The sequence below is a fragment of the Ambystoma mexicanum genome, chromosome 6q (assembly GCF_040938575.1).
Source record: "Ambystoma mexicanum isolate Mex_15411 chromosome 6q, UKY_AmexF1_1, whole genome shotgun sequence".
NCBI classification, from domain to species: Eukaryota; Metazoa; Chordata; class Amphibia; order Caudata; family Ambystomatidae; genus Ambystoma; species Ambystoma mexicanum.
Window position 1 is genome coordinate 1,608,062,185 of NC_090937.1, and position 21,839 is coordinate 1,608,084,023.

Here is a 21,839-nt window from a genome sequence, read left to right on the forward strand (position 1 = left end):
TCCTACCTTCCTCTCCCACTACCATGCCTTCCGTTGCCCCCACTGATCCTAATGAGATTCTTGCCCTACTCCTCAAAGCTATCCCTTTCAGTGCCCCCGCTGACCCACCGTCCCTTCACATTGTGAAGCACATAGCTCCCAGCGTTGATTCACATCTTGCTTCCCTCTTCAACTGCTCTGTTGACAATGCCACTTTTACCTCCTCCTATAAGGTAAGACCCTCGCCTGGTTTGCCTAACCTCCCCTCTCACCCCCTTTACTGTTGTAGTTCCCCAAGAGTCTGTCCTTGGTCCACTCTCCTTCAGCTCTTTGCACCCTGACCTCCTCTTACTGCTTCTCCTAACTCTTCACTGATGACACTCAGATCTAATTCTTGTTTCACTCATTATTTAAGAAGCAGTTGTCAAAAATGTCAAACTGTCGCTCTGCCATCAAATATTTGCTCATGCTCAACTCCTCTAAGACTGAATTTCTCTACTTCCGAGCCAAACAGGTTATCTATTCCTCTCACCCTCTGTGATGCTAGAAATGCATCGGAGGGACAGGGCCTCTGTAGCCTTGTACTTTACTGCTTTTTTGTTCTGTCATGTTTTCCGCGCAGGAGTTTATATGGGACTCCTGGCGGAGCATTCTCTCTTTTGGTTTGGTGAACAGACCCATGGAATACCCTTATGGCACCCATGGGTGGAGGTACAACTCTGTGCCCCTAGTGTATGTTTTTGGGCACCTGTGTGTTGCCCACAGAGCAGGGTATGGGCTGGTGGCAGCTCCATGCTGAATTTGACAGGTGCTCTGAGTATCCTCCATTTTGGGATACCCAGGCCCTGCCATTGGGATCAGTTGATTCCTGATAGGAAACAAGATGCCCCCGCGGCCTCTTGCTTTCTATTGCCTGTTACCTTGTTTTCCCAAAGTCCTGGGAAGCCCTGACTCTGTTCCTTCCCCCTGACTGGCTGTTGGGTGGAAGTACCATATATGGTGTTGTTGTGAAGTCCAGGCCAGACTGGTTGGAGCGTTCCCAGTGACTGTATGTTGTGGGTACACCCTGTGGGTGGGACCTGGGTGAATGGAGTGTGTGACGAATACGCATTCTGTGTTGTGGGTGTCTAGTATCTGGTGTTTCACACAATGACTGAGACAGCCCTGCCCGAAACTGGTATGAATGCAGTGTGGAGTGTTGAATGGCTGGGTACGTGTCCCAATACCCATAACTTGTTGTAAGTGTCTGGAGAGAAGTGAATGGCCTGAATGCATTATGCACCTGATTGGATGCCTGCCTGCATGAATGCCCTTCTGACAGATTGGTTGCCTGAGTGTGACCCAGCAGAATGAATGGGAGACCAACTAGTTTATTGGGGGGCCTCTCACTGCTAGAATTCGTGTTCAAAAGCTGTAGAGAAACTGGAGTTGAAACTGAAGCTTAACCTTGAAGCCCTGCTGGAAGATAAGTCTTGCTGTTGCTCTACTTCGTCAATCTGAAAGCTGCTGTCTCCAAGGACTGACCCAGAGAGGACCTGGTGAGGTACCCTCTTCCCGAGCTACAAGGGACCATTGTGCACCAGCTGATCTTTGCCAAAGCTCCCTGGTAGACAGACCTACGACAGGCTGCCGACCAGAGATGGGGACTGCCGCGGAATCCCAAAGAGAAGGGCTCGGACTGTTGTCGGCCCCTGTCGACAAATGCCGTTGATGACTGGAGCCGCTGTGCTCCCGTTTAACTAAGAGCTTCATTTGATCAACGGACGCTCCCATCTGCATCGCCGCCTGCTCTATCCCACTGGAGAAGGCCCGACCATCGACGCGCAGAGGAGCATCCGCCAGTGGGTTTCCCACCACCTAAAGACCACAGAAACGCTGACGACTCGACGCCCTTGCTGGGCCACAGGTCTTCATCATCTCTTTGCGGTCCAGAACTATCGTCACCGAGGTGCCCCGCACGCCTCTTCCTTGCAGGATGCCAACGCTCCATCGTCGACGAGCACGGCTAGGAAAGAAGCTGCGCTTCACCGCTGTAGTTCACCCTGTTCTCCGTTGGACGTTCAACGACTGTGACTTCTGCCTTAAAGGGAAGGCAATCAAGAAGGGCCGTCCATTCCCCAACGACGAACGCTACAATTCCAGGTACATTGGGGCTGTAGAACTATTGTAGAAGGAAAGAAGACTTGCAGACAGTATATGGACTGGGCTTGTGATACATCTTTGCTTTACAGGTTGCCCAGGTGGGGGGATCTCCACACAGAACTGTGTCTAGGTAGCGGGGCCAAACAAAGGGGAGTCTGGGAATCTCTCTACCAGCACGAACACAGCCCAATGACCTGTTCTTGGGTGAATAACCCCTGGGAGAGCCTCTACCAAGTCTTTAGCTCACTGCCCCTTTCACACAGAGGTAGCGGGGCCAGTATTCTGCCAATTGTTCCAACCAATCGCTTTCCTCCTATTTTCTATTGCTGGTTTCCTTGTTTTTGATCTGTTTGACATTTTGACAGTATAGTTGATGCACTTTAATGAGGTCTGAAAATACTTGTGGTACCACTATAGAACTGTATATATTTAACATTGTTGATTTTCGGAGCACAAAGTGAGTTATTGTGATAGTGTACATAACCTTGAATATTAAGTATATAAATACTGTGTTTTAACTAATACAATGTGTGGACATTCCTACTTAAGAACCAGCCTGAATCACCTCCTGAGAAGCTAGGCCTTGATTGCTCGACCACGATACCAATAATAGAGAATCTTGGCTGGGGTCCTCTGTGCCTCTCCTCTACCATATAGAGAGCAGGAGTACAGGCACCCACCTCCAGTCAGTCTAGAAAAAATAGACACCCCTCGAACGGAAGGCAATGTAGGATAATTGGTTGGCCGAAGACCAACCGCATCATTCTCAAAGTTAGGAATATATAGCCATTAGTCATTATATAGTTATTAGCTTAACTAGAGTGGGGCCATTTTAATGTGACCAAAATCACCATTTTGTTTTCTCTTCATTTTCTCTAACGCTGCCTCTTTGACTCATGTAAAACTGCTTTGCTGAGATATTATTCTGCTTCAATGGTTCAAGGTTGCTAAAAGACATGTTGAAACATAACGCCTAAGCCAGACAGAAATGCCCGGTTCCCTCCTTCACATATCCTTGGAGGCAAGGAGCAAGGCATTCTAATCAGAACGCAGATGCCAGCGAGTCTCCCTAAAAGAATAGCAATAATGGTTGAATTATGTTCTTCTTTGCGGCCCCCCCTCTTGAGCACTGTGAGGCCTGGAGAGCAAGCTGACCTCCAAAGCGTGAATAGAAACCAGGAGATAGCAAGGCCTGGGATGTGCCATTCCCGTACGCGCAGCTTGTCCATGAAAACAGAAGCGCTGTTTTCTTTTAAATAAAGAATGGTGTCTGAAAGTCCGAGATTGCAAACTGTTGCTAAATATAATGGTCTAATGTGTTATACTCGTCACCATGGTCAATCATCGCCTCCAATTCAAAGGGAATGAATTAGGGGCGGCATCGAATTTGTCTGATTGTAAGATGCTCATTTTGTATATATGTAACTGATGTACGATTCTCGCTCTCTTGCGTCCCCCGGGGTCTGTTAGACACACGTTGCGGGACGTGGGACCATTTGGCCAACTGCGACTATTTGCTTTGCAATAAACCCTAGATTTTGGGAATACAACCTTATGTCTGGCGTATCAGTTCGTGTGTGGTGATTGTGCCTTGTTTCGACATTCGAGGGTCCCTCAGGGGCCCCTTCACTACCTTCCTTATTCTGCTTCCACTTGTAACCATGGTGTCATCTTCGACTCATGACACAACTTCTCGCTCTTCAGCTCCAAATTGGCCTCTGCAGCCAGACTCAATCTCCTCACAATCAGGGACATCTGTCTTCTTCCCTTCAATACTGCTAAACCGCTCATCTTCTCCTTAGCCCTTTCTAGATCTGACTTTTGTGCCAGTCTCCCTATGGCCTTCCCAACCATGCTTTTTCACCTTGGACTAAGTCCTTAAATTTGCGATCCACACACTTTTCAACCTTTCTCTCTCTACCTCTACTTCCTCTGTGTTAGGGAGAATTCTATGGCTAATTTCCCTCACCTGGTGAGTCCCCCAGCAGCTTTGCTGGATTTCTGGAGTTTATTTTTCCACTTGGTATGAGTGTGAGCCCTTTTCCCACACTTACATGTGTTTTGCCATGTGTGTTTTTACTGTTTGTGTGATAGTGGGCTCTGGGGGAAACCACTCCATGAACCCCCCACTTTTTATGTGTGGTACACAGCACCTTCCCTGCAGTAACACAGGGTTATCTTTGAGACTTCCCCCTGACTCCTTTTCTGGGGCTGACGACTGTCCTCCAGAAAACAGGTAAAGTTGCCATTTACTTTACACAGTCACTTAAAACTACAGACCCAGTACACCCCATCTTACATGGGGTACTGGAAAGGGTTAATTCCCATCCCTTTTATTTATTTATTTATTTTTTAATTTATTTTAATTTTTGTAATGCGCCAACATGCCCGTGGGCCTCAGGGCGCACAAAGAACAAGAACAAGACAAAGACAAACAAGCATAAGAGGCAGAAGGAGAAGCGAGTCAGGAGATTATTCCAGGTTAAATAAGTGAGTCTTTACGGCACGTTTGAACGCTCTATAGCTCTGGATCTGCCGTATACCAGCTGGAAGTGTGTTCCATAAAAGGGGACCCTGAGCATCCAATGTAGTACCTCCAAATTTGGCTGTCCTAAATTTAGGATAATTGAGAGTGACCGCAGAAGAAGAGCAAAGGTTCCTCACGTTAGGTTTGATGCCTATACGGGATGACAGATAGGTTGGGCCGCTGAGACTGAGGCATTTATGGGTCGTAGTAAGCATCCTATGCGTTATGCGGTGTTTGACGGGTAGCCAGTGGAGTTTTTTCCTAAAAGTAGAGATGTGTGTGCAACGTGACTGATTGAAAATATTACGCACGGCATTGTTCTGTGCCACTTGTAAGGATTGGATGTTAGAGGCTGTGGTGCCTGCCAGGAGGCTGTTACAATAGGCCAATCTTGAATTTATCAATGCAGTGGACAATAGAGCACAGTTCTCTTCGATATGAATGGTCGAATATATCTAATTCTCTTGTTTATAGCACCACAACTAGATTTAATGCTAGAAATATGGGATTTCATGGAGAGTTCTTCATCAAGTACTACTCCTAAGGTTTTGACTTTCTTTTGAACTATGATGGTGTTATTGGCAATATGGAAAGAGGCGTAGTTAGGATCAAGTTTTGCCCGGATGTTTTTAGATGCCACAATAAGGAGTTCAGTCTTTTTATCATTAAGAGCAAGAGAATTACAAGCCATCCAATCTTGCATGGCCTTATATATTCGGTTAATGGTTTCCGAATCGCTGCTTTATGAGCCACTCAACTGAATAACAACCGGAGTGTCATCAGCGTAATTCGTATATTGCACTCCTAGTTTGTTCAAAAGATCGAGAAGGGGCCGGATGTAAAGGTTGAAGAGCAGCGGCGACAGACAGGAACCCTGAGGGACTCCACATGTCTGAGAGATAGGAGAAGATTGTTTATCACCCACGCAAACCCTTACAATTCTGGGACCCAGAAAGGAAGCGATCCATTTGGATGCAATTGCAGAGCAATTGGTGACCTCTCCGAGCCTTGACACTAGTAAGCTATGATCAACTAGGTCAAAGGCTGCGGAGAGGTCCAATAGCATGAGCAGAGCAGCTTGGTTTTTGTCAGCTATGCTAGCAAGTGTAGATTTGAGATCCAGCATAGCTGTCTCAGTTCCGTGACAAGCTCTATATACCGACTGACGGGTACCCAAGATGTCGTATTTTTCAACATGGGCCTGTAGCTGTAAGTAGGCTAGTTTGTCAAGTATCTTGAGAACATAGGGTACGTTAGTTATGGGTCTGTAATTGTCACTGTTGGCTGGTTTAAGGCCTTATTTTTTCAGTAGAGGAGTGATCCATGCTGACTTTAGCATGTCCGGCACCAGACCCTCATCAAAGGAGAGGTTAACCAGTTTGGTAATCCATGGGACCAGGGTCTCTAAGGACTCCTTAAGAATGCTGGTGGGGCCGTCATCTGCTGGACAAGATGTGGCTTTGAGGTCCTGAATGATTTTGAATACTTCATCTTCAGTATAGTGCGTGAAAGAGAATGGAGGGATAGTATTTTCACAGGTGTTGGGTGAAGTGGTATCAGTAGTGGATTGTGTAATGGCACGTTGCCAAGGGCTTTACTGATTTTTTCTTTATGAGAATCAATCTTAAGTAGAAAGGCATCATGAATGCCCTGACCCCACTTATCATCCTTGATAATATTGTTCGTCGGAGGAGGCTGATTTTGGAATTCGGCTAAGATTTTAAATAGCTCCCCGCTGTTAGATTTAGCATTCACTATTCTTTCGTTATAGTGTGTGGCCTTTGCTTCTGTAATGAGCTTTTTATAGTTGAGGATGGATTCTTTATATTTTGACAGGGTATTATCGTTGGGGTCTTTCCTCCAGGCTCTTTCAAGAGCTCTTTTTTCTTGTCTGGCTGTAAGAATGTCATTATTGAACCACATGTTCTTTGTGGTTTCAGTCTTTATTGTCTTCACCTTCAGAGGGGCAAGGTCGTTAACTGCTTCTTTGATGTTGGTTGACAGATGGTTAATCAATTTTGTGGGATCCACAAAGTATTCTAGGGATTGAAACTTAGTTGACAGTAGTTCAGTAAGTTTCGGGGCTGTTAGATTCTTTAGGTTGCGAGACATTTTTTTGAATACGTGGGTTCGTATTAAGTTTGGGAGGAGGAGGCGGTAGTGAAATCTTGGCTTGGATGAGAAAATGGTCCGACCAAATACACAGTGTGACCAAGATACCGGAAATGTTGGTATTTTGGGACAAAAGCCAGTCCAAGGTGTGTCCCTTGCTTTGCGTGGGATACTCCATCCACTGGGTGAGGCCAAAGGAGGTGATGGTATCCATAAGGTTGGTACCTGCTTTGTCCTGCTGGTCATTAGCCCAATAGTTGAAATCACCCATGACAATAACAGGGCCTTTGGTGGCACAGATCTGGGCTAGGAGATCACTAAACTGTTCTTCAAAAAGGGGTATTATTTTAGGGGGACGATAAATCATGAGTTTGTTTAGCGTAGTGTGTGGGGAAGTTTTTATTTTCACCCATAGACTCTCACAGCCTTCCGGAGAAATGTGGGGAATTTCATGACATTCAAGGCTTGATTTACACATCATTGCAACTCCACCACCTTTGCCCATCAAACGGTCTGCTCTGAAGAGAGTGTAGTTGGCAGGCAAGGAGAGTGTGGCCAGGGTGGGAAGGTCAGGGTTGAGCCAGGTTTCGGTTATACCAAAAAATCAGGCTTCAGATCATTGGTAAGGTCGGAGATTTCCACACCATGCTTGTATAGCGAGCGTGTGTTAAGAAGAGAGAGAGACAAAACTAGCAACGGTGCACTCTTGGGTCTATTCATGTTGGACTGGCTCGGTGTTTTCTTTAAACACATGAGTAAGCAGGAGCAGAAAGTATCTAAAACTTACTTTGTGGGAGAGACGATGTGCGAACCAGCTAGTCACTGGCCCTGTAAACGCAAGAATTGCCTGCAAGCCGGCGAGCTGCGGCGATGACCGGTGAAGACCGGCACGACCCAGAAGCGCCTGAACACAGGAAATATACCCAAAGGGTTCTGGGAAATGTAGTTCAGAGAAAACTACTTTCGGTTTTTGCAATCCTTAACATCACAAAACGAGAGTGCTTTGCTCTCTGCTATTCACACAACCATTCATGCAAGTAAGTGCCTGGATACTCGTATCTAGCAGTCAAAGAAATGCTTCAAAAGTGAAAGTTCAATGGGCTAAATGAAAGTACATCTTGCGATCGTGCACTGTGGGTCTACATGTGCAAAAACGAAAATGCTTTCCTAGAACAAACTGCAGAGCAGCAGTACCAGCAGTTTTTGTCTGTGCCTCTCTGAGCTTTGTTTTGCTCTTTTAACATTATGCTTGGCTGGTGGCAGTGGTATCTACCCTAACTTTTCTACCGCGATTATATTATATAAACGTGGTACTGTTCCAGGCTATCATAATAGCCCCGAACATAAACCCGCTTGACCAAATGCTCTTTCTTTTGGTTCTGGTCGGGTTTATCGCCATTTCTTTTTGTTAAAGTCCTTCTTGTGTTTTACTTTGCGTGGCAAACCAGGTTTGCCTTCTTTGTTCACCGTCTTTTGGCGGGCTTCTTCAAAGAAGCCCTCCTCTTGACGCCTGGGTGTCTAGGTGGGCTGAATGTGAGGGAGGGGTATAGTCACCCCCTGCACAGGGTATCCTTGGAAACCCAAGTCGCACATTGTCATGATTGGCTAAGGTGGTTGTCCGGGCCGGATAACCCCCCTGCTGGGTGATTGACAGCCAGGCTGTGTGAATGGGGGATTTTCGCATAAAAGTCAGGACTCTTGGGCTGGAAGTCAGAGTCACCACTGGAACTGCAAGGAACCGAAGAGAAGCAGAGAAGAAGATGGTTGCTGCAACTACCGAGTCCCGGTGGAGCCCTGCTGCAGTCCTAAGCTATCTACCCTTCGACGACAAGAGAAGATCCAGTCCGGAGTCTCCTTCCCTTGAGCTTGATGGGATTAACAGCTCATCTTCCACAGGCAGAGGATCCTCTTCTTGGTCGAAATCACTGCACACAGCTGTAGTGGTCCAGATTGCCATTTAAAGAGCCTCTCCTGTTTTAAAGGAGCACACCTGTTATTCACTGTTGCTTTTGCTGCTGCTGGCCTCATCCCTGGGTAGTGCAGATTGCTCCAGATGTCCTTCTTCTTGTCCCCATGACTGAAGTCACAGGAACCGTGAGTCTGCAGGAACTACCAGGAACAACTGTCGTGGCACCAGCTTCACTTGAATAAGGTACTGTTTCCGACCTCGAGGAACTAGGGTGAATCCCTTTTCTCATCACCAAAGGCTTGTCCTTATCTTCCGTCCCTCTTATAACTTTTGCTTCCTCTTGTGACAATATCCAAGTACTCCTGGCAATCTCGAATCATGAACTGTGCTAACCGTGTGATCCTCGACAACAGGAACCCTGTTCCACTTGACACTGGTGCAGGCCTATTGACTTTTATTCACTTGTAGGGAAGTGTCCTCTGATTCTATCTGCCTTGACAAAAGTATTGCTTGTGATTTTTATCCCCAACTCTCTTGTGTTGATTCATGTGCTAAGTGTGTTTTAACTCTGGTAACATTTCTTCCTGTGGATACGCGTATCTTTAGTAAGACCGAACTGTCATTACTGTCAAAAAGTGATTGCATTTGTCCCCCCGGTAACGTCTTTGTTTCACAACACCGGTCTGTCAAAACCAAAGGTACTTATCTTGAATTGTGCTGCACAAAGTGAATTGGTTAAAAGAAGTGAAGTGTTTTGCAAACAGATGGTCTAGAAATAAATGTACTTTTAACTTTTCGACCAGAAACCTCGAGTCAGTGTTTGCTTGAGTCACAGTAATTCTGGTCCCTTTGTGTAATCTCTGCTATTGCTCATATACTCTTGAGATAAGCCTGGCTGCTCCGCTACTGCTAACACTTTAACAGTGTAGTACAAGCTTGTATCAAAGGTGAAATTGTATTGCCACTTATAGTCTTAATGTTGTGTAGTGGTCCCTAAGGGCACTGCACAGGATTCTGCCTAACACTCTGCCCATCGCCAGATTGGCTCACTAGCTATGAAACAAAGGGCTAATTATAAACTTCTTCTTATCATCTTCAAACTACCCATTAACTCGCCCCACCCTACCTATCTTCTCATCCCACTACAATCTCTCCTACTCACGGTTACTATCATCTTTGGTTCACCTCCTTGCCACCACTCGAGTGCCCGGCACTCCTTCTAGTTTCTGCTCGCTCTCCCTCCTCGCTCCCCTACACTGGAATGCTCTTCCTCTCCCCCTCTGTACTATTCCAACTCTACCACTTTATAAATCCAACCTCGGAGCACTCCTCCTTTCTGAAGAAATTGTTTCCTACCACTGTACGCTACTGCATTACACTGTTTTCCTGTACCTGCACCCTTCAGGGATAGTTCTACAAAACTTTTCCGACATGCCTCCATCATTAATTCAGCACGTCCTCCACCATTCTGCTCCTATGTTATTCTGCCCTGTCCTCGTCCCTTGGTTATGTTTCCACCTTCCCTTGCAGCATCTGGTCTTCAAGTCACATTCTCTCACACCCTTGTAAAGGATGCATGTCCCCCGCATTTTATGAATGGTCCATTTTTTAAAGATTTTGTGCCACAAATGCATTTCCTTTCTTTGATTTTTATTAATGAAATAAATAAATCACACAGACTATATGTTACTATGTGCTTAATCACTGCTGCAGTTGTTCCAAAGCGCTGATCCTTGTCCCGTGTATTGTGCCCCCACCTGGTAAGTTAGCCCTAAGTCTGCTGATATGTTTATTATAGTACACATGATTTAATAAGCAGGGTCTTTCCACAAAAAGGGAATCATAGCCTGGCACTACCAGCAGGAAGCCATGGTTGCAGGAGTGGTCCCAAAAGTGGACCCTGGGTCCGACTGCCAGATGGCTAGTCTAAGGTGGAAAAAGTCTTCTTGGGATAGTACCAAAATGTCGCCTAAAAAAAAGCGACCAGTACTATTAGTCCAACTGCGACTCACATTACGCAGACTAAGGGGAGCAGGGATTGCGGGGGTGTCATGTGCGCCTCTTAGTCAGTGTGATGTGAGGCAGGGGTTGCAAGGGACAATAAAAGAAAAAAGTACAAAAATAAAAATAAGAAAAAAGGACCTGCGGGTGCCAGTTCAGACCCACGTTAGCGGGAGAGAACTGACGCCGCAGGAGCCGTCAAGGTAAGTGGGAAGGGGGGAGGAAAGAGGGGAATGCGGGGCACAGTGATCTATTTGATCACTGCGCGCTCCAGGATGGTAGTTGGCTTTTTGAAAGTAGACATTATGGGCGGCACAGTGATCACATAGATCCGTCTTCGTTGCACCGGCCCAAGTTACTAAGAGTAGAGTTCTGACCCCGAGCCTGCCTTGGTGTGTGAATGTACTCTGTGTCCTGTCTCTGACCATTAGAACGAACAGCTGATGCAATGCAACTATAGATACCTCTATTAAAGCCATTTCCCCGTGCCTTCATCAGTTTATCCGCTTTGGTATAGATTCTTTAGGCGAGGCGAAAGAGGACCACCTGTTTCCTATTCGCGAACCTCTGATAGGGTTCGGAATGCACTCTGTCCTCTGTGATGAGGTTCAACTTTTTTTAAACAATTTTATTATTCAATAATATCTCTAAAAGTTAATGTGTGAAGAATGATCTTTTTAATATTTGCTTAACATATTTGTTAACACCGGGGTTACCCGTGGCACAAACTAAGTATACACACTAAAAGGAGGATTCCACACATATCAGCTATTAGAGGTATTATCGTATGAAAATATCATCTACAAACTCGAAGAGTTGAATGGCACCACAGAACAAGGGATAGTGTGAACCCCCCAACATTTGATAGGTGTTCGCGGATCTTAAATTGAAAGGGCACAGTTTGAAGTCGCTTACCTTTATGGAAAGCCTAGCAGCTTAACCCCCTAAGTCTTGGCTGAGCACAGGGCCTGCAATCTCTCGTCTACCTCCCAGCCCTTTCATTTCTAGCCCCAGTTCCTATCGCTTTCGAGCGAAGGTGTAACCATGCACCCAGAAATGCAAAATCGATTTAGAAGAAAAATGATCGCCAAATGCATTTGAGGAGATGCTTCGGCAGAGTTTGCACTCATGCAAATACACGGTCATATTTAAAGGTGATTTTGCAGGTCGAGCAAATAGACACAGAAACACCCACAACACCTGCCAGGCAGGCATTTGCTGACATGGAAATGTCAAGGCTGTGTATTTGCATTCCCCTTGTAACCCCTTCTCACTGAGCATGTCTTCTCAGCTGGCCTGTTGGGCTGGTGGACCTTAGCTACGAAGCTTTAAAGGCATAGCCTGAGCACTGACCTCTGAATTCGCGAATCCTATGCACTAGAATCCTTCTGCCCTGCTGTCTCCATAGCCTCCCCTTTTCTGCTAACCAGCCCTATGCAGCCCTTAGTGACTCCTTCTCTCCTCATATGCTGCATAGTCACCTACTTTATGACTTTCAAGCCCCCCCTCCCATCTCAGGATGTCTGTACTCCAAAGGTTATAAGGCACTTCCCGGCTACACCTGCCATCTTCTAATCTAGAGCATTCTTTTCTAACTTAGTCATCATTTTATCAACCCTATTGCCCCCAGCGACATTGACAACACACATGTCACAATGGGTGGCCCTGGACCAAAGGAATGGCAAAGCTCTGAGAAGGCAAAGGACTTGAATCTAGGGTAATCCAGGGCCTGGTGCAGATCCCACGCCCGGGGTCCAGCCGTCGCTCACTCACTTTTCTGAAACTCTGTGGATTTCTTCGTGAACCCGGAAAGGACATGGTCCAAATGAGTCATTCCGCTGGGAATCCCCGACTGACTGCTCCGAAGGGAACAGGTGCGCCTGCAGACAGGTAGAAAAGATGGTATTCAGTTATCCATCATGAACAGTAGGACAGATGCAGATGGTGGCAGGGGGAAACATCAGCTCGCTGCAGGGGAGACTGGCCTCCAGGGAGGATAGCAACTTGGTTCCAGGGACTTTCAATGTCCACTTTATCAGAGCTAGACTACCCAATATGCTTCCACTTGATGCAAAATCTGAGACCAGCATTACTTGGAGACGGGTGACTCAGATAAGTGACTCAGGTATGGGAGAGCCTTAATATGGGCGGGTCGGTGGAATGTATATATGGCACAGTTATATGGACACGGGCTTGTCTCTTTTATAAAAGGTTTTCAGATGTATATAGCAAAGGAGTTACCACAGTAAAATAAACTACCTAAGGGCAATCCTACACACGTGCACATTTCTTATCAGAAGTTCATTTAATGTGTTGTGCAAAAATGAAAATAACAAATAAAAATTCAAAACAATACGTCAGACATCATCGGTGCCACCTGAAAAAGGAGCCAACATCTTACCCATGAATGGAGACATTACAGCATGTACAAATGAAAGGGGTTACAAAAAAGACAATCATTCTTAAGAGCATGGAAATAAAACAGCCGCATTACACAAGGAAAGTGGTGTAAAGAACATTGTAAATTAATAAATGAATTGGCCAAACGCCAACTAGTAAAAGGATAGTATGTAATCCATTGTGGGGAATTCCTCGACTCAAGCCACTCGCGTCTCTGCTGACTGGGTCACTGAGATTTTTTTAAAAAGGACAGCCTTCATCAGGAGGGATAAGAGCTGTAGGCAGCAAAGGAGTCGTAGCCTCGAGAATTAGCGAGGAAAATATCTGTTATGCAATTAAAGGCGTGCGTGTTCCATACTGATAATTTGCCTGTCCCAATTAATGGAGTGATTCATTTCATTTCTCTCTCCTCTTTGGACTCCCTGTCTCTCGCCTAACTCCCCTAAAATCCATCTACCACTCCTCTATTCGTACTCTATGTCTCCTCGGCCCTCGAGACTCCATTTCTTCCTCCCTCTCTCAACTCAACTGGCTTCCCTTCCTCTCACAACTGAAATTTCATTTCCTCTTCCTTGTCTACAAAACTCTCCATGACCTGCCCCCCACCTTTCTTCCCTCCTCTCTTTTTATTCACCCTCCCGCTCTCTCCGCTCTGCAGACCTCTACCTCCTCTCTGTACCACCAGCCCCATGTGCCTCTTCGCGCTTCTGCTCGTTCCAACTCTTGGCCCTCCAACACTGGAACTCCCTCCCCCTCCCCATCCGCTCCTCCCCCACGTACTCCTCCTTCCGTTCCTCCCTAAAAGCCCTTCTTCTTCACTCCCCCCGAATCCCCTTCCCTACCCCTCTCCCCTTCTAAATCTTCCCCTCCCCCTCCTTCCCCTACCTCAGGACCTCAAATTCGCCACTGATTAAGGTCACCAGACCACTTCCCCTTCCCTTCCCCTTCCCCTCCCCCTTCCTCCCACTCCCAGACCACAATACAAACTCTGGAACCCCCTTCACCTTCCCCCACTCTCCCCTCCTCCTTGTAAATTGTTCTACATGTTGATCTAATGACTTGACTCATGTTGTAATATGCTTCTCTTACTCTTGTACCTGTTGTTATATTGTAAAGCACTTCGGCTTAAAGCGCTATATAAATTCAATAAACAATCATAAACATGTAGGCACTCTCTGTTTTAGGTGAAAATCACTGTATGTAGATGTCCTGTCACTCGGTATGCTGTGCCCTGTATTCAGACCAGAATAGTCTCGGAGATAAATCCTGTGTGGAGGATCTGTGCTGGCTTTTGGTGCATGTAGTGTCTCTTAGTGCTCTGAGAGACCGCGCATGTAGCGTCTTGCAGTGTTCAGAGAGGCCGCGCTTGTGTGTCCCTCAGTGTTCTGAAAGGCCACGCATGTAATGTCTCTCAGTGTTCTGAGAGACCACACATGTAGCATCTCTCAGTGTTCTGAGAGGCCGCGTATGTCGCGTCTCTCAGAGAGGCCGCGCAGGGCAATAATAATGTGCTTCAGTGCAGTGTGGGACGCATCATCCTGGCTGTTTTGTGATTGATGAAGACAGAACACAGGGGGGGTCAACGGAGCTGCCCTACTTCCAGTTACTAACACGTCATAAGAACATGTTCTACTCTCCTCAGACAGTCAGAAAGTGCAGAACGCCATCTGTAACCACCAAAAGAGGTCTGAATTTGGGGTCTCTAACCGCTGATGAAGGATGCATTCCAAGCTTGCCTTTATGTTGTGTACACACTGGGCACACGGCAAAGGAGATGTGGATAAGGTGTGGCACTGGAAGCCCCGCATGAGGTCTGATGGAATTAGAACCCTTTACATTGGGGTCTGTTGTGTGCTAGGTGACCTGTGCGGTTGTAGAGACACTTGCTTTCAGCTCTGGTCCCCTAACTTGTGTGGCCGTCACCTACGACACAATAGAGACCCCTGGTGAAGGTCCACCATTTAGTTATACTCAATTCTTCTGCGATCACCTGATGATTGCACTATTTATTTAGCTGTGATGGTAATGAATTCTAGTATCCTTCAAGAAAAAGGCCTGCCTATCATCAGTATTTATATACAAAGGTACCCAAACTTGTTTTCAGCAACTGTTGGGGACAAAGAGACTAAAAAGAATAGGAACAAGTGACAATGTGAGACTGGAGGTAGGGAGATTGTTTGCGGTGTCAGTCATATGCCTCGTTGGGGTGCGCACTTTATCCCTGCACAGAACGGAGTCGTAAATCTCTCGTGCGACTTACAGCTGTAGAGCCAATAGAAATTGGGGTGTATGGAAACAAACAATGCAGGACCAAGTACCTTTGCTCTATGTTTTTGGGTGTTTCTTTTCTTATAGGACATTACCTTTGTACGGTCAGTGGAAACTGCACTAAAAATACTGCATTGAGTAGGCTGGTGATCACATAACCAGGCCCGGTCACTTAGCTGCTCTAATCACCAGCATTTTTTCGCCTTTCAGGCAGCTACTCAGGACTCCAGGCCAGGTCGAGGCAGAAAGCATTTCGTAGATTGTTCACGTGACCAGGCCATTCCACTCAGCTGCTACACCCACCACCAGATTTCGCAACTTCCAGGCAGCTCGTCAAGCACTCTAGCCCAGCTCCAGGCAGACAGTATTCAGTAGGCTGCTGGTCAGGTTAGCAGGCCCTGCCACTCCGCTGCTCCACCCACCTCCAGTTTTCAAACCTTCCAAGCATCTGCTTAAGGGCTCTAGGGCAGCTCCACTCAGGCATCCTTGAGTAGGCTGCTGGTCACGTGACCAGACCCTCCCTCTCAGCTGTTCTGCCAACCACCAATGTTCACACCCTCCAAGCAGCTACTTAAGGATTCTAGGCCAACTCCAGGCAGACAGCGTTGAGTAGGCTTCTGGTCACCAGACTACACCTGGCCACTGAGCTGCTCCGCCCACCAACAGTTTTTATGCTTTTCAGGCAGCTGCTTAAGGACTCTAGGCTAGCTCCATACAGAATTGAGTAGGCTGCTGGCCACCTGACCAGGCCCTACCACTCAGCTGCTCTGCCAACCACCTACTTCACCAGGCCTCCTTAGGTGTCCTCATTGCTGGCGCCCTCAGCAAAGGACGTACAAAGACAAGGACATCACCTATTTGTGCTTTTTTGAGCCTCATTGGGCATCCTTATCACTGGCGTCCTCAGCAAAGCAAAGGATGGACGAAGACAAGGACCCTCCTGGTTTGTGCCTTATTGGGGCCAGACCTTGCTATCCTGCCTTTTACCTGAAAAGTAGTCACTACTACTGCTACTTGTCAAAAGAAATCACCATGTGCCTCCTCCCTCTACTGCTTATCACACCCTCACAAAGGTTTGAATGGCCAGGCGCCCTGGGCAGCCACAGCAAACTACCCTTGCAAACTTCATCAATATCGCCCTTTGCCCCATCTAACACCCAGGGACCACGCACACACACCCTCTCATGATCAATGCTCGCTCAGCAGTCACTCACACTGCAGAGATTGTCTACCTCATCTCGTACAACAACCTTGACATCCTGTTCAACATTGAAACATGCTCTATCCCTTTCTCCCCCTATGTTGTTGACATCCTACTACTGCACGGCTACTGAATCCAACATGCCGACAGGCCAGGAAGGGCAGGGGCGATGTGACAATCATCGACAGGAGTGATTTTCCACACTCCATCATCCCCTCTCTCAGAAACAAGCTCATTCAAGTCAATCACCTGCTGGTTCCCTTTATCTCACAAGGAATCCACCACCTTCAGCCTTATCTACAGGCCACCTCACAGGAGTGTCTCTTTCATTGTCGACATCTCCAACTTACTACCCCCTCTGCCAAATTAGCACACTCTTATAATATCTTTCTCAGAAATGTTAACGCCCCCATGTCTCAAGCCGACCGCCATACTCAAACCACACTTTTCCCTCTAATCTCTCAGCGCCATCTATAGGATTCTTATTACATAGTCCAAAATTGCTTACTACTCCACCACCATCATGGCAGCCTCCAACAGGAGCAAATCTCTCTTTGAAGTAGTAAAGCATTGTACCAAACGTTCACCAACCCCGTGGTACCAGCAACTCAGAAAAAATGCAAAGGAATCAATATTTTTTATCATCAAATTAACCTTCCACAGCATTAGAGCGCCCTGCACTCCAACAGTTACACTGACCCTCTGAGCCAAATGTTCTCCTCTCTTCCCTAGACCTCCTAAAAATAATTGCCTCCCTCAAACCTACTTCCTACTCTGAGGATATCATCCTGGCCTCCATCATTAATCAACTGATGGGCCGGTGCTCAGTGCGCTCCTCAGCATCATTAATGCCTCCCTCATAGAAGGGACATTCCCGGACACTCTCTAGACTGGTCTAATATGGTCTCTTTTAAAAAAAACAACCCTAGACCCAGAACACCTGCCAACTACCAGCCCATTACCAACTCCCTGTTTATTGCCAATATCATTGGAAAAGTAGTCGCTACACAACTACTCTCCAGAATCAAACAACTTCACCTATCAAATGACCATCAGTCAGGGTTCTGCCCCAAGTGTAGCATTGAGACAAATTCCATGCAGTTGGTGGATGTTGCCCTGCAAATCATTGATAAGGGCAACTCACGACTCATCATCCGCCTTGACCTTTTAACTTCATTCAACACTGTTGATCACTGTATCCTCCTCTACCTCCTTGCCCACTTGATGGGGCACTCTGGCGCTGCCCTTAATTGGTTTACCTCCTACCGCTCAGGCAGACACCAGGACATGCAGATGAACACATTGCATTCTAAGCAAATACCAGTCTCCTATGGTGTACCCAAGGCTCCATCTGCTCACCAATCCTTTTGAACCTTTACATGGAACCTCCAAGCACAATCGTCAAAGATCCCGATATAACCATCCACCAGTACTCTGGGATACTCAGTTGTACATGACAGTAAAAAGCCCACATGACGTCAGTCTTCTCTGCGATTACCTAGACATCATCCAGTCCTGGATGTCGATTGTTTACCTCAAAATTAATCCATCCAAAACTGAATTCGCCCTCATTGGGACTCCTGAAAAACAACAATTCATCCAACAATGGCTCAGTGACATGTGCCTCGAGAAATTGGATTCACAACGCTTGGATTCAGCAAAATCCTTAGACTTCACCATTGACAGCAGCTTATCCTTCCAGAAACACATAACTAAGAAGGCCCAAATGGCTTTGATCCAAATCTTCACCCTTCACAAAATCAAACCGTTCATCCTGCCACAGGTCTTCTGGACAGTAGTGCAGGCACTTGTTGTCCTGCACATCGATTGAGGGGGAAATGCCCTCCTGTCAGGGCTCCCAGCTGCTCACTTGGCTCCCCTAAAATCAGTCCACCACGCTGCAGCACGTCTTATTATGGAAATTTGACTGAATCACCCCTCTCCTACGCAAACCTCATTAGCTCCTTTTGCAGTCCAGGGTACTGTTAAAGACTGCTTGTATCATCTACAAAGCAGTAATGAATAGCAGACCAGCATACCTGACAGCTTAGCTCCACATATCTGGTGGAGCATGCTCCTCGTACAACAACTCGACAACCGGCTTGGAATTGTCCGCATAGAGGGGACCTGAAAATAATCCTTCTCTTGTCATGCGCGCACCCTCTGCAACTCGATCCTGGTATAGGCTCAGAATGATCCCACAATTCTCCATTTTCATAAAGCTCTCTAAACATTGGCTTTTTCAACAACACTTGACCAAGAGCGAATCAATGGATTCACACACCGAAGCACAGACCTGCACTCGCATTACTGCGCTACTGTTAAAAGATGCCAGCCCAAACGCTGGCTGCACACATTCTGGACAGAGCTCCGCTGATCGCGAATTAGGCCCGCACTATAAAGAATACCATGAAATAAAGTATTAAAAGAAAAGAAAAATGCATTTGAAAACATGTGGGTTCCCCTCCAATGATCTACTTTCATAATTGGGTCAGGCATTTTGCCGAGGCCAAATCATGGGTGAACTATTAGCAGTACATGGATCTGAGGAGCAAGAACAGTGGGGATGTGAGCAGTGAAGAGCCGGAGGATGTAATGCAATTCTGTTCTTTAAGATCGAAGTAAAGCAGAGAAGATGTCAGATTCCTGTGGCATCTAATTCTAAGGCCGGTGTGCTGGATACCCTTAATTAACTTGTGTCATAATTGATTGCAAAATTGCAGTTAGAGTTGTTCCAGATATCGCTGATTGTGGAAATGGGTGCTATCTGTTTTTCTGTGCACGGGGATGATCAGTCTATATATAAAACCTTACAAAAGGACTATAGAAAAAATGGAAGGCCTTCTATTATACCAGCTAGCTTACACTGCATTGCATGGTGTACATAGAGAGAGCTAAAAAGCCCATTCCAAATTCCAGGACTACACAGATCATCATGTAAAGGCTATACCAATCAGACTGGGCATATCTCACCTGAAATTATTTACGCTCCAATTATTGGTGGAAAAGGTGAAAAAGTGGCAATGAGGGTTCTCTGTGCAGGCCAGCTGGCATTTAACCACATCAGATGCTTGAAACTCAGTGATGAGTGTGCCTTCTAAATTCATGTCAGGAATGAGGACTCCTGCGCACCCCTGGTGACCTGAAACAAAATAGAAGTAAACTCAGTAGGATCTTGAGTCAGGCCACTAGCTAGGAATCAAGCCAATGCGCCAGTATCCATATGAACACACACGCCATACACCTGTTCCTAAAGGCTGGAACATTCAGCTAGGTCCCAAACTCAAGGCCAGGGTCTCATTTATCTCTGGCAAGTGAAGCAGACCGTTTCTATCGTTAATAGGAGCACATTCAGCTAGGTCTCCAACTCAAGGCCAGGTTCTCATTTATCTCTGGCAAGTGAAGCAGCCAGTTCCTATAGTTAGTAGGATGCTCTCTTTTTAGTAGCTGGTCAGAGCACAAGGTTGAACTTCAGAAACGTCAAAACCACAATGTTACAGGTACTACAAATCAATGGAGTTTCAATGAATACAAATGTAAATGTGCACAAACTCTAAAAGAAATAAGAAGTACCTGAGAAAGGGATAAGGGCTACCAATTAGGGTCAGGCGAAATATGAATGAAAGGTACAAGAAACTTTAGTCAAAACAGCACCTCATTAAAAATGTGTAAGGACTCCCTGCGCTCTGGGCTGCCTCATAAACATTTGAATGGATCCCTTTTAGATCTGAGCTGAAGGTCTGGATCCAGTCGAAATAGTTAAGTAACATGCTTGAAAATGATGCGACTGCCGTGTGTTGTGAAGGCTGCGTGACCAGACAATCTTTAAAACTGCCATGGGTCCCCCAGCCCCAGTGCCAAGGCCTTTTTCGGTGATTTCGGTATGGCGCCATTCAGTGCCTTCTAACGTTTTCTCTTTCATTAACCCCTTAGATGCCAAAGGCGAAGTATCTCATCCTTGGCAACAATCCCAAGGACGAGATACCTCACCGCTGGCACTTAAGGGGTTAAGCATTGGCCAAAGTGTTTCAAAAAACAATCTGATTGCAGTGCCGCTCATGTCAATATTTTCAGCTCCATGGCACTGCAGAGTCACTGCAGGGTTAGAGTTGACCCAAGGACCGCTTCATTTTTTCTCTACAGCTGCATTCATGAGGCAGGCAATTGTGCAATCAAGCCTTACGAAGGTTGATGAATGTCTGAGAAGGCCTACAGCAAGACAAAATCAGCATTCACGGAAAGACTTCGCAGCTTCATTCCTCTGACCACAGGGTCATCTGTAGGCTCTTTGCTCTCCATATACATGCCCCACCAGTAAGGAATGTCTTCACTTCAGAACCATCAGAGAGTTTAACAAGGTGGCGGCCCATTATCTCCCCACTATTATTGTCCTTGAGTCCAATGGTGGTGTCTGATGAGCTTTAGGAATGGTCGAAGCCAGGGGTCTGCATCTGCAGTTTGCAACATGCATTGGGCCTATGATTCCCATGATCCCTCAGCATTGACTATGCTGGCTAAAGTTGGTGGTAGTCGTAGTACAACCCATCTGGAGAGCCAAAGGTTGGAGACCCCCTGGTCTAAACCATTAAAGAAATAAGAAAAACTCCCCAACCATCTTCCAATAACACCCTGGAAGCTCTTCTTCTCCCCTCCAGTCTTGATGTAACTTCTTTCTTTCCCAAAAGCTGCAACTGTCACAACCATAGCATTGATGCCCACACCAGCCCCCACTGCATATGTCCTTCATGGGCTAAATATGCATCCGTTGTGATCTGCTTTGTATTGCTGTCCAGTGTAGTGTTCCTGATCGCAAGCTACAGATGCATTGAGTCTTTTGGGCATTAATCTCCCTATCATGAGGATTCTTTGCGCACTAGCGGCTGCGCCCCGGACAACACACCAACAAACATTTAGGTGATAATATCACAGCAGCCGGCTGTTTCGTCTGAATTAATAGGCCTGAGCGAAGCAGAGGCATTTATCGAGGGTTGCCGGTGCTATTACCCCGTCGTTAGAGTTTGCCACAGGGGCATTATCACCATTATCTCCTGTGGTCAGGGGTGCATGGCAAAAATACTAGGTGTGGCACAAATACTATGTACACCTAGTGGCTTAAATTGAGGTGGTATGGCTTACTGAAACACCTGCATCCAAGTATTTAATCTACTTTCACTAAAAGACAGCTGCATACAAGAGTGTTTCAGCAAGTAAAACTGCCGGTTAGCAGAGAAGCGAGAGAGGGAGGCATGACACCACGCTGCATTGTGATTGGCTGCCACTTATGGTGAAGCAGCTGCTAA

At 46.5% G+C, this 21,839-nt stretch overlaps 1 protein-coding gene across 1 annotated transcript in view; it reads right to left on the minus strand.

The window, feature by feature from the left end:
* Positions 1-18,846: 18,846 nt before the first annotated feature.
* Positions 18,847-21,839, minus strand: part of LOC138515385 (plasma kallikrein-like) — a 98,160-nt gene continuing 95,167 nt past the window's right edge. Inside the window, exons 7-8 of the mRNA XM_069630246.1 lie at positions 19,513-19,681; positions 18,847-18,934 (exon numbers count right to left, since the gene is read on the minus strand). Coding sequence (XP_069486347.1) covers positions 18,847-18,934; positions 19,513-19,681 — 257 coding nt within the window. The remainder of the gene's footprint in view (positions 18,935-19,512; positions 19,682-21,839) is intronic.